Source organism: Phyllostomus hastatus, unplaced genomic scaffold, assembly GCF_019186645.2.
Source record: "Phyllostomus hastatus isolate PE091 unplaced genomic scaffold, TTU_PhHast_1.1 phas_contig_196, whole genome shotgun sequence".
NCBI classification, from domain to species: Eukaryota; Metazoa; Chordata; class Mammalia; order Chiroptera; family Phyllostomidae; genus Phyllostomus; species Phyllostomus hastatus.
Window position 1 is genome coordinate 2,724,947 of NW_025333709.1, and position 12,597 is coordinate 2,737,543.

Here is a 12,597-nt window from a genome sequence, read left to right on the forward strand (position 1 = left end):
ACTTAGTGAGAGGTGATGAGTTCCCTGTGTCTGGGGGCATTCAAGCAGAGCTTGTCTTGCAGGCGTCCCTGAGAAGGAGGCGGGGTAAATGAGCAGGCCCACAGCCTGCTGTGGCTTTGGGGGGTGAGGTGGGATCTTCAGGGGGAGGCAGCCTGGGACCAAGGGGAGGGCAGTCAGAGACCCCCCGGTGTCTGCTCTGCTGGCCTTCAGCCCTTATGCTGTCCCCTCCCAGGGGGTGGAACCGGCTGCTCTGCCGGCCTTCAGCCCTGTCCCCTCCCGGTGTGCAGGGGCTGCAGTTCGTGTGGCGGGGGTCCCGGTCCCTGGCGGCGCAGCAGGAAATCTTCACGCACGTCATGGACCAGTTCGGCTACTGCTCGTGAGCGCTGTCCCCGCGTCAGATCAGCTCCCACCCTCGCCGCACCCCCGAGCAGGGACAGCCCTGAGCGCGGGCCGGCCAAGCCACGGGGGGACCCCGATGCTCCTCTGTCTTTGGTTAACACTTTGAGATTTTGTTCGCCATGACTTTTGGCATTTATTCGATTTTCTAACACATCGCCTCAAACCTCTCTGATGCTGACTCTGAGGCCTGTGGCAGCCCCTTACGTGTTGTGTCCAGGGCGAGCGGCTCACGTGCCCACCCAGGCGCAGCCCTCGCCCCTGTTCGGGAGGGCTCGGAGGTGCCCTCAGCGGAGCGACCTCATGAGTTCCACGTGACCCGCATGGTGACGTGGGGCGCAGAGGTGGTGGGCTGCACGTGAGGGCTGAAGTGACGTGAGCCCAGGGGAGGTGACCTGCCCGAGGTCCCACAGCTGGTGAGCGTGGTGCCTGGGTGGGAGCCCCTCGGCCTGCCCACCTCGGACTCGCCCACCTCGGACTCGCCCCCTGCGCGGTGGGGAGAAGACGGGGCCGGCAGGGTCTGTGGTCTGGCTGAGCCCTGCCTGCCCCCTGGGACTGCAGGAGGCGTCCTGTCCTGGGGTGGGGGCCCTCAACCCTTCTCTCCCCCGCAGGATAGGGTTTTCCTGGGAAGGTCAGGCCCGGTTCCCGGAGCCGCCCAGGGACGGGCTGTTCTCGGACATGGACGAGCCCGTCACGGCGCACACCGTCAGGAAGTACACGGAGACCCTGGTGCAGGAGGCGAAGCTGCGGGCCGCCTGGTTCCGGACCCCGCACGTCCTCTGGCCCTGGGTAAGCGGCGTCCCAGCCCGGTGGCCGCATCTCAGCCCCAGGACGGGGCCACTCTGGGCTCGGGTCCCGCTCTCACCGGGCCTGTCTCTGCGGGCTATCCAGGCGCCGGCCGGGCTGCCGCCCTCAGCCCCCCCGCGGCGGGCGGGCGGTCCTCCTCCCCCGCCCACCCCGGGGCCCTCTCCTGGACTCACCCCCACCTCCCCCTGGAATGCAGCCCATGTATTACTATGTATATATAGCTTTAGATGAGACTTGAGGCATCCATTTTTATTTTAGTTTTTCTTTATTTTATTGTTGACACTGTTACAGATGTCCCCGTTTCCTCCCACCCTTTGCCCGCCTCCACCCCGCCCCCACCCCGCCCCTCTGCCATCCTCTGGGTGGGGGGGGTTATGCACATGTGATCTTTAGCTGACCCCTTCCCCTTCTTTCCTTCAGTCCCCCGTCCCCCTCCCCTCTGACAGCCACCAGTCCGTTCCCTGTGTCCGGGCCTCTGTTTCCGTTTGGTTTGTCAGTTTAGTTTGTTCATGGGATTCCACACGTAAGTGAGAGCATACGGTATTTGTCTTTCTCCGACTGGCTCATTCCACTGAGCATGATGTTCCCCAGGTGTGTCCGTGCTGTCACAGAGGGTAAGGTTTCCTTTTTTACGGCCGAGTAGTATTCCACCGTGTGACTGCACCACAGCTTTCTTATCCACTCACTACTAGTGGGGACCTAGGCTGTGTCTAGATTTCGGTTATTGTAAATAATGCTGCTATGAACATAAGGGTGCATAGGGTCATAAATATATATCCCACGTTTATTTTTCATTTTATTTTTATTCATATATTTTATTGATTATGCTATTACAGTTGTCCCATTTCCCCCCTACATTCCCCCCTGCCCCGCACCCCCCTCCCACCCACATTCTCCCTTCTTAGTTCCTGTCCATGGGTCGTACATGTAAGTTCTTTGGCTTCTCCATTCCCTGTACTATTCTTACCCTCCCCCTGTCTATTTTGTACCTACCGTTTATGCTTCTTATTCCCTGTACCTTTTCTCCTGTTCTCCCCCTCCCCCTCCTCCCCACTGATAACCCTCCATGTGACCTCCATTTCTGTGATTCCATTCCTGTTCTAGTTGTTTGCTTAGTTTGTTTTTGTTTTTTTTTTAGGTTTGTTTGTTGATAGTTGTGAGTTTGCTGTCATGTTATTGTTCATAGTTTTGGTCTTCTTCCTTTTCTTAGATAAATCCCTTTAACATTTCGTATACTAAGGGCTGGGTGATGATGACCTGCCCATCTCCGCCCGTCCTACTGGGCTGGATGAACGCATCCTCTTTAACTCCTTGGTCGTCGGACTTCCGTACAGTGAGATTTTCTGGCAGTGCTGGTTGTCTTTTGTTTTTAAATTGTTGTTGTCCTTCTTTGGTGGTGCGAGGAGGCCCAGTGGGTCTGCCTGCGCCTCCGTCTTCGCCAGAAGTCTGTGTACTGCGATTCTTCATTCGTCTATTGGCGGACACTTAGGTCGCTTTCCTGTACTGGCTATTGATTGTAAATAATGCCGCTGTGAATATGGGTGCATGTATCTTTTAGAATTAATGTTTTGCTTTCTTTGGCTAAATACCCAGAAGTGGAGTTGCTGGATCACACAGTAATTCTATTTTTAATGTTTTGAGGAGCTCTCCACAGTGGCTGCACCGATTTGCACTCCCGCCGACAGTGCCGGGGGGTCCCCTTTCCTCCACGTCCTCGCCCGCACTGTCTCTTGTCTCTGCGGGGACGGCCACCCTCCCAGGCGTGAGGCGACACGTTCGGTGGTTTTGATCTGCGTTGCTCTGATGACGAGTGGTGTTGAGCCTGCCGGCCCTCTGTGTGTCCTCCTTGGGGTGGTGTCTACGCAGATCCTTGGCCCATTTTGAAACTGGATTGTTTGAGTTTTTGCTGTTGAGTTGTTTGAGTTCTTTATATATTCTGCATATGAAGCCCTTATCACATACATGATTTTCAAATATTTTCTCCCATTTGATAGGACGCCTTTTCATCTTGATGGTCTCCTTTTCTCTGCAGAAGCTTTTGGCTTGATTACAGTCCCATGTGTTTATTTTCGCTTTGTTGTGTGTGTTTGTGGTGTCGAAGCCAAAAACTCCCCACCAAGACTGATGGCAAAGAGCTGGTTGGTTGGGCTTTCTTCCAGCAGTTTTGTGGTTTCAGGCCTTACGTGGAAGTCTTTAATCCTTTGGGGCTGGTTTTGTGTGTGGTGTGAGGGCGTGTCCAGTGTCATTCTTTCTCACGGGTGTCCGGTTTTTCAAACATCATTTACTGAAGAGACTGCCCTTTTCCCCATTGTAGATGCTTGGCTAATTTGCCATAAATTAATTGAACAGATATGAATAGGATTATTTCTATGCTTTCTTTTCTGTTCCATTGACCAATGTGATTGTTTTTATGCGAATATCTTACTGTTTGAGTACTATAGCTTTGTAATAAAATTTGATCAACTTGATATGTGCAATTTTGTTTTTCCTTCTCAATGTTGCTTTTGCTGTTTGGATTTTTTTGTGTGTGTGGTTCCATACAAATTTTCAGATGCTTTATTTCTGTGAAAAATGCCATTTGAATATCAATAGGGATTGCATTGACTCTGTCGATTGCTTTGGGTAATATGGACATTTTAACAGTAATAATTCCTCCAACCTATGTATTTGTGTCTTCTTTAATTTTTTTCATTAGTGTTGTGTAGTTTCTTTTTTTTTTTAAGATTTTCTTTATTTATTTTTAGAGAAGGAAGGGAGGGAGAAAGAGAGAGAGAGAGAGAGAGAGAGAGAAACATCAATGTGTGGTTGCTGGGGGTCATGGCCTGCAACCCAGGCATGTACCCTGACTGGGAATCGAACCCGCGACACTTTAGTTCGCAGCCCAAGCTCAATCCACTGAGCTACGCCAGCCAGGGCTAGTGTTGTGTAGTTTCAATGCACAGGTCTTTCACCTTCTTGGTAAAATTTATTGCTAGGCATTTTATCCTTTTTAATGCAATTGTAAATGGGATTGCTTATAAGTTTTTCTTTCTTTTTTAAAAGAAGATTTTATTTATTTATTTTTAGAGAGGGGGAAGGGAGGGAGAAGAGAGAGAGAGAAACATCAATATGTGGTTGCCCCTTGCATGCCCCCCCACTGGGGGCCTGGCCCGCAATCCAGGCATGTGCCCTGACTGGGAATTGAACCAGTGACCCTCTGGCTTGCAGGCTGGCACTCGACCCACTGAGTCACAGCAGCGAGGGCAAACTTTTCTTTCTGCTAGTTTATTAGCATGTAGAAATGCTGCTGATTTTTGTGTATTGATTTTGTATCCTGCAAAGTTTACTACATCTGTGTATTTGTTCCAACAGTTCGGGTGGATTCTTTGGGGTTCTCTCCGTATCCTGTCATTTGCAAATAAGAGCAGTTCTACTTCTTCCTTTCCAGTTTGGATGCTTTCTGTTTCTTTATCTTGCCTAATTGCTGTGGCTGAGGTTCCCAAACTGCGCCAAATAAAAGCGGTGAGGGCGGGCGCCCTCGTCTGGCTGCGGACCTTGGAGGAAGGGCTCTCGGTTTCCCTCTGTCGCGTGCGGCGTTGGCTGCGGGCCGTCACTGGTGCCTTCGTGGTGTGGAAGTGTATTCTCTCTGTGCCTTCTTTGTTGAGGGATTTTTTTAAATATCATAAATGTATGTTGAATTTTGTCAAATGCTTTTTCTGCATCTATTGACCTGATGGCAGGATTCTTATTCTTCGTTTTGTCAACGTGATGTATCATGTCATTCGATTGGTGGATGGTGACCTGCCCTTGCATCCCTGGAATGAACCCCACTGGGTCATGGCATGTGATCTTTTTAATGCATTTTTGAAGTCAGTCTGCTAATATTTTGTTGAGAATGTCTGCATCTATGGTCACCCAGGAGACTGACCTGTACTTTTCTATTCTTGCGACGTCTCTGTCTGATTTCGGTATCAGGGTGAGGCTGGCCTCATACATGAGTTTGGGAATGTTCTCTCCTCTTCTGTTCTGTTTTGTTTTTTGGAAGAGTTTAGAAGGATGGTACTAATTCTTCTTTAAATATTTCATGGCATTACCCAGTGAAGTGCTCTGGTCCTGGCTTATGTTTGTTTAGAGCTTTTTGATTACTGATCAGTCTCTTTGCTAGTAATATGTCTGTTCACATTTTCTGTTTTTTTTTAAGATTTTATTTATTTATTTTTTAGAGAGGGAAGTGAGGGAGAAAGAGAGAGAGAGAAACATCAATGTGCGGTTGCTGGCGGCCGTGGCCTGCAACTCAGGCATGTGCCCTGACTGGGAATCCAACCTGCGATGCTTTGGTTCGCAGCCTGCGCTCAGTCCACTGAACTATGCCAGCCAGGGCACATTTTCTGTTTTTTCTTACCTGGTCTTGGTAGGTGGCGTGTTTCTAGCAATTTGGACTTTGACGGCCTTTCTGAAGGTGATATTAAGGTCAATAAAGGTGAGTCATGGCTGTTACCATCGGTATTGGTAGTTACCGTAGTATTATAATTAGTGATCTTGGTGAGTAGTAACACTAAATGGCTTTTAGAAATGCAAGGGAACGAAATGAGCCAGAGAAGGAGAAAGACTGTGTGATATCACTTACATGTGAAATTTAAAAACACAGCAGACACAGAGCCCCAGCCGGTGCGGCTCGGTTGGTTGGAGCAGTGACCCGTAACCAGAAGGGTTGCGGGTTTGATTCCCGGCCCGGGCATGTGCAGGAGGCAACCAATTGATGTTTCTCTTTCTCCTTTCCTCTCTCTCTCTCTCTCTCTGTCTCTCGGTCTCTCTCAAAACAGTGAAAAAAAGTGTCCTTGGGTGAGAATTTTATAGAAATGTGCACACACACGCACACACACACACACACACACACACACACACAACAGAAAAACTGAGCAGCCCGTGGCTGTCGGGGGGCTGATGGCGGCAGAGGCACCCGCTCCCCCTCACCAGGTGGGAGATGAGCAAGTGCAGGAGGTAGAGGAGCAAGTGGTCCGGGCGGGAGAGAGGGGGAGCGGGAGAAGGTGACGCCCAGGGGTTCGGCTGCGGGAGCTGCTCTGCGGACGTGGTGGCCCCCGTGGGGAGTGGGAGGGTGTGACAGGACGTGGCCCCTGCGTCCCGCCTGCAGGGATGCGACAGGCAGTTTTTCAACGCCACGCTGCAGTTCGCCAACATGGACCTCCTGCTGCGCCACATCAACAAACACAGCTCCAGGCTCGGAGTCGCGGCGGAGTACGCCACCCTGGGGGACTACTTCCGCGCGGTGCACGCTCACAACGTCACCTGGCAGGTCCGCCACCACCAGGACTTCCTGCCCTACTCCTCAGGTACCGGCCTCTGGGGGCTGAGGGTGGTGGTTTGGCGCGAGGGCGAGCCCTCACTGCAGAGTCTGCTCTGCCCTGCTCTTGCAGTCTGGGGAGCTGGCCCTGTCCCCACCCGCCTGTCCCACCTGAGCATCTGAGCTGCCGCACACACAAAGCCTGGCTCCCAGCATTGCCACGCGCAGCGGGGTCCTCCCTCCGTGCCTGTGCCCTGGTGGTGCTCCCGGCCGGAAGGGCCCCCTCCCGCCTTCTCCTCCGCCTGCATCAGTTCCGCTGACCTTGCGACGTCGCCTCCTGCAGGACCTTCCCTGACATGCGGGCTCCACCAGGGGGCTCCTCTGCGTGTCCGCAGGCCCCAGCTTTCCTTCTCTTCGTACATGGTCACACTCGGGGGACCCTGTGTGCCGCACACCTGTGTCCCTGAGGCTACGAACAGCCCAGTGGAGGGTTGGGAGTGATGGTCTCGGGCTGAGCCTGCGTCCTGGCTGCGAGCGACTCAGGGAACTGTTGCGTCTCAGTGAAATGAGGACATGAATGGTCCTTAGTCTGTGGGTTTGTAGAAATAAAGTGAAACAAGGAAAGCTCATAGGTTAGGGTCCAGCGCAGGGCAGGGGCTCAGCAGACGCAGCTGTTACCGGTGACCATGTCATCCCTGGTCCTTGCTGGGTGGTCTTGTCCCCACCAGGACCTGCAGCACTCAGGGGCAGTTCCTGGCCTGGCTGGGGCAGGAGCCCTGGGTTACAGACCCCCCCCCTCCCCCGCCCAAAGCCTTCCTGGGTGACCCACGCTGGCTGTGCCCTCTCTGGCCCCAGCTCCTCTGGGGTTGGGCATGGGGAGCTGCATGGGCAGGAGCGTGGGCAGGAAACGCACACCCACGCCGGCTCTGGTCTCCCAGATTCTCTGAAGGCCTGGACTGGCTTCTACACGTCCCGCAGCCAGCTGAAGGGGCTGGCGAGGCGGGCCAGCGCCCTGCTGCACGCCGGGGAGTCCATGTTCACGCGCCACATGTGGCCGGCCCCCCGCCGGGCCCTGGACCCCACCTGGGCCCTGAAGCAGCTCCAGCAGCTCCGCTGGGCCGTGTCCGAGGTACCGTCACACTTCCCGGTGACAGCAGTGGGACGGGAACCTCCCGTGCGAGGCCATCGGCATGCAGCCCCCGATCCCTGGGGGCCACTTCCCAGATGAGGACACTGAGGTCGTCTTTGGTGATGAGGCTGGGGCCGGGCGACGGGGGACCGTCTGACAGCATCGGCCGGTGGCCCCGGAAACTCTAGACCCGCACTGACCTGGAGGGCAAAGGGCAAGGCGGAGCAGCCTTGTGTCCGGGGTCCTGCCTGGATTCAGCCTCAGCCCCGAGTGCGGGCTCAGGCACGGGCATCCCCTCCCTGAGCCCCACCTCCCTTCCTGGACATGAGGGCCGCGAGCACTCCCAGCGGGGCGGCAGGGCAGCGGAGTGCAATAATAGACGCAGCCCGCCGGCCCACCTCTGCTGCACAGCGGGCCGCTCCCGGGGAGCCCGGTGGCTCCTGTGTCACCGGGAGGGAGGTACCGTGGCTGCGAAGCCAGGACAGATCCCTTCCTGAAGTCTGTGGTCTGCCCAAGGTGGGGGACTCAGGTGGCGGGTTTCCGCAAGGTCAGAAAACGACGGGCAAGGTCAGCTTCCCTGAGCCTCAGTTTCCTCCCTGTGACGTGGGAGGGACAGGGACCCGCCCCCTCCCTGCTCCTGCCGAGAAGAAGGGTGGCCGGCCTGGGCCCGGCCAGGTGCCTGGGGAGCGCTTCGCAGCGGCGAGCCCTGACCCCACTGTTCCCTTGTCTGGGGGGCCCGCAGGTCCAGCACCACGATGCCGTCACCGGGACTGAGGCCATCAAGGTGAGCAACATGTTCGCGGAGCACCTGCGTGCGGGGATTCGGGGCGTGCTGCAGCTGATGTCCTCCATCGCCCTGGACGGGACGCAAGCCCACGTGGGTAAGCGAGGCCCTGCAGGGCGGGGTGGGGACCTGGGGCCTGGCGGGGGCTCTGGGGAGGGCGGTCCGGGGAGGGGGCCTGGACCACCTGCACTCCAGACTCAGGAGTCACTTGCTTCACGCGCTCTGACCCTCAGCCTGACCGTGGGCCGGTGCCGTCGGCTCCCTAAGCCTTGGTTTGCTCACCCCGCACGAGGCGGCACTGGGCACGGGCCCGGCCCGCTCCCTGGGGCAGTTGGCTTGGTGCCCTGTGGCCTGTGCGCCGGTCAGGACTGCTGCCAGCCCCGTGCTCGAGCTAAGGACACGGACAGACATGGGGCCGTGGGCTTGCCGGGGGCCACTCGGGCGGGAAGGGGTCAAACCCCTGGTCCCGAGCTGCTCTGCGTTGCGGAAGAAGCAGGTGTCCTTGGGGACCTGGTCTCAGCCTGGCTCCTGGTGCGTGTCCCGAGCTCAGCTTGGGTGCCCGTCATCTCGGCGTGACGCCTGTGACTGTGAGCATTTCACGTGGATGCGGGGATGGCCACAGCTGTCTGAGGGGCCCGAGGGGGTTTCAGACCCAGAGAGACTTTCTGTGCCCTAGTCTGCGCCCCACGCCCTGCCCCCAGGCCCACCCTCAGCCTGCACCCTGTCACCGTGCATGTCTCGCCTCCGGTGCCACTGCTCACCCTCCCCTCTGTGTCTGTGCAGGGCCCTGTCCCACCTCCACACCCCGGGTGGCCCGTGGGGACAGGGCAGCACACACAGCACCTGCCCGCAGGGAGTGGGGTCGGTGGGAGGGGCGTCTGTGGAGAGAGCTAGGACCAGGGCCATGACCGTACTGCCTGGGTGGCAGTCCCTTCCCACGAGCTTATGTGGGTGGCACCACGAGCGAGGAGTAGGTGGAGACAGCTGACGGGGAAGCGTCGCCATGGCAGCCAGGGCAGAGGCGGGGGCTGGACGCCCTGCATTGTGTTCAGGGGTCGGCGAGCGTGGCCGGAGCTCACCGCAGCGCACAGGGCGCAGGGTGGGACAGGAAGGGGTTTCAGGTCCGTACTGCAGGGGTCTCGGAAGCTGGGCTAGGCAGCTGGGCTCGACCTTCCAGGCCCCAGAGAATTCTCCGATCGCTCAGGACAGGCCCTCAAAGCCTGGGAGCCTGGCCTTAGGGGCAGGGTCCCCCTGGGCGGGAGATGCTGCTTCTCCGGCCTCCGTTCCCTCATCAGTGGGGTGCACTGATGGGGCGGGTGAGCGAGGAGCACCGGGAACCCCAGCTGTCGGGCGGGGGCGGGGGGGGCGGGGTGCTGTTCCCTTCCCGCCTGGGAACAGGGACGGGGCGGGGCAGTGTGGAGCGGCCTGCCCGGCTGGTCCCCCCACCCCCCCGCCTTCTCCGTGGGTTCCCCGGGGGCTCCGTGGGCCAGGGCCCGCTGCCCCTCTCTCCCCGGCGCTGAGGGGCCGATGACAGCGCGTGAGCCTGTGCTCCGTTGCAGGCCCGGCGACCAAGGCCCGCTCCGTGGTGGTCTACAATCCCCTGGCCTGGACGGTCACCACCATCATCAGCCTGACCGTGGGCTTCTCCAGGGTCAGTGTCACGGATGAGTCGGGCCGCTCCGTGCCCGCACAGGTAGGGGCGTGACTTTTGCCGCCGTGGACCCCTGCTCGGGCCAGGCGCTCCCAGGAAGGGAGCTCCCAGCTGACGGGACCGTCCCCCGACCCCACCCTCGCCGAGGACGTCAGGGGGTGGTGTCCACTGAGGACCTGTGGGACCCACCCGGGGGCCTGGCACTGGGCCTCTCGGGTCTCTGGCCCGGCCAGCTGCTCCCGGGTGCTGACCCCTCCCTGGGGGGCGTCCGGTGTGCTGTGCGCTGCCCGGGAGGCCCTTTGCCTCCCCTCCCCCGGGGACTGTTTCGAGTCCAATGTGAATTTCCACTCTCTACTCCTCCCGGGACAGGCCTTCGGGCGTCCTGATGGGGTGCTCTGTGGGGGTGGAGGCCCATGCCGCTTCTCCCCAGCACCCCCACACCCCGTGTGCACGTGTGGTCCCCGCTCGCCTCCTCCGCTGCCTGGAGCCGGACCGGGTCCCCTGGGGCACCCGGCCTGACACCCCGCGGCCCCTCCCTGGGCGGTGGAGGAGGAGCTGCTGTCAGTCAGCCGTTCAGCACACGCTCGTCCTCCGGGCTGGCCAGGCCACTGTGGGGGAGGGGCAGACACAGAGGCGAAGAGAGAGTCGGGCATAGAGCAACGGCCCGGCAGCCGGGGCACCGTCCTCAGCTGAGACGGAGGAGGGGGTGTCCCTCCGCCCCGCAGGGGCCGGGGGAGGGGCCGGGGGAGGGCGTTGCTTCGTGCGGACCCCGCACGTGACGCCCCTTCCCGCCAGATGCGACCCCGCTCAGAGTGGACCACTTACTGGTGTTCCGGGGCGCCCACTCTGTGTCAGGCCTTGGGCCAGGCGCTGGGGTGCTGTGCTAGCCAGAGTCCCTGCCTCGGGGGTCGGCGTCAGGCTGGAGGGACAGGCAGCGGACAAGATGAGGAAACATCGGGGCCCGTGGTCCCGATGACAGGGGAAGACCCTGGCAGAGCAGGGTGTGGGGGCACAAGATGTCCGCTGCTGTTTCGGGGGGAGCCCGGGTGGGAGGGGCTGTGCGGCAATCGTGGGTGCGCTCGCGGGGCTCCCCAAAAGGCCTCCCACAGGGACTCGGAGACTGCGTGCTCTCCCTAGAGAGCGAGGGGGGTCGCTGAATGTGCCGTGTGTGTTCTTCTCCCCGGATCAGAGAATGGGGGGGTGAGAAAGGCCGGGGGGGTACCCTGAGAGCACCCCTCCTGCAAAATCAGAGGACTGGGAAATAAGGTCGCCCCGTTCCCAGAGAAGGCCTTCCAGGTAGAGGGAACAGCATGAGCAGTGGCTCAGAGGCAGGGAACGGCAGGCGTGTTGGGAAGGAAGGGCGGTGGGTAACGCTGGTGCCCAGAGGGAGGGGAGCGGGGGAGGGAGACGAGGCGGGGGGTGGGTCCTGTTGAGCAGGACGGACGCAAGGAGGGGAGCTCAGCTGAGTGCAGTGACGGGGGTACCCTGCCGCCCCTGGGGCAGTGAGCACCCTGCCCGGGAGGGGGGCTGGTGAGGCCTCACAGAGGAGACTGGTCTCCTCCGGCCCCAGCACACCGGTCACGTCCCGCACCTCGGGCCCTGCAGGTCCAGAGAATGAAGGAGGCGCCCCATAAATACCACCTGCACGTGCTGGCCACGGTCCCGGGCCTCAGTTACCGGCACTACAGCGTCAGGCCCGCCGAGGAGGCCCGGGAGGGCGATGGGGCCGCCAGCGCCGCCCAGGCTTTCACCTCCACGTTTGAGCGCAGGCCCAGGAGGCGCACCAGGCCCCGGGGCAGGCGCCTGGTGCCCGTGCACAACGGGTGCTACACCGTCTTCCTCGACCGGGACACCAACCTGATGCACAGCGTCTGGGAGAGGTGAGGTGCAGCCATGGCCGGCTCTGAGGCGCAGGCATTGCCCGCGGCTCGGCCTGGCCTTCCCTCACTCGGCCTTACCTCCTCACCTGCCTGGGGAAGAACCCGGGGGCGGGGGAGGCCGTTCTGCCTGTTACCGTCTTTATTTCTAGGAGCGTGAGTTTTGTGGCCAGTGCAAGAAAGACTGTCTTGAATTTTTTTTATTCCAGAGCCATTGATTCTGAGGAAAAAGGGGTGTTAAAGGATCCCCCACCCCAGGGAACAAATACAACATTCATTTTACTCACTTTGTAAAACTTAGAGGAACACAAAATTCACTGATCTACTTGCCCGCCATGCATTCCCAACTCCCCATCCCCCCACGCATTCGTTCGTCCACCCACTGCTGCCCCCCACCTGTCGCCCACCACCCGCCCACTCAGCTCCGCACCCACCCGCGCCTCCAGTCTCCCATCCACCCCGCCCGTCATCCACACCCCGCCCGTCCGTGCCCTCGGCCGCCCGCCCACCTTTCTACCCATCCACACACCGTGCCGACCTTCACTCAACCTGGGGCCATCTCTTCCCAGCAGAGAGGACAGCTGACCCCGGGGGGGGCCTCCCCGGTGGCATAGGGGCCAACCCTGTCCCCCTCAGGCCACACCCCCAGTGGTTTCCACTCTGGCCCAGCCG

The 12,597-nt window shown here is 59.3% G+C and overlaps 1 protein-coding gene across 1 annotated transcript in view; it reads left to right on the plus strand.

The window, feature by feature from the left end:
• Window positions 1–12,597, plus strand: part of MAN2B2 (mannosidase alpha class 2B member 2) — a 30,581-nt gene that overhangs the window by 6,844 nt on the left and 11,140 nt on the right. Inside the window, 8 exon segments of the mRNA XM_045834581.1 lie at window positions 288–393; window positions 623–647; window positions 1,008–1,185; window positions 6,335–6,533; window positions 7,423–7,613; window positions 8,356–8,518; window positions 9,957–10,090; window positions 11,654–11,928. Coding sequence (XP_045690537.1) covers window positions 288–393; window positions 623–647; window positions 1,008–1,185; window positions 6,335–6,533; window positions 7,423–7,613; window positions 8,356–8,518; window positions 9,957–10,090; window positions 11,654–11,928 — 1,271 coding nt within the window.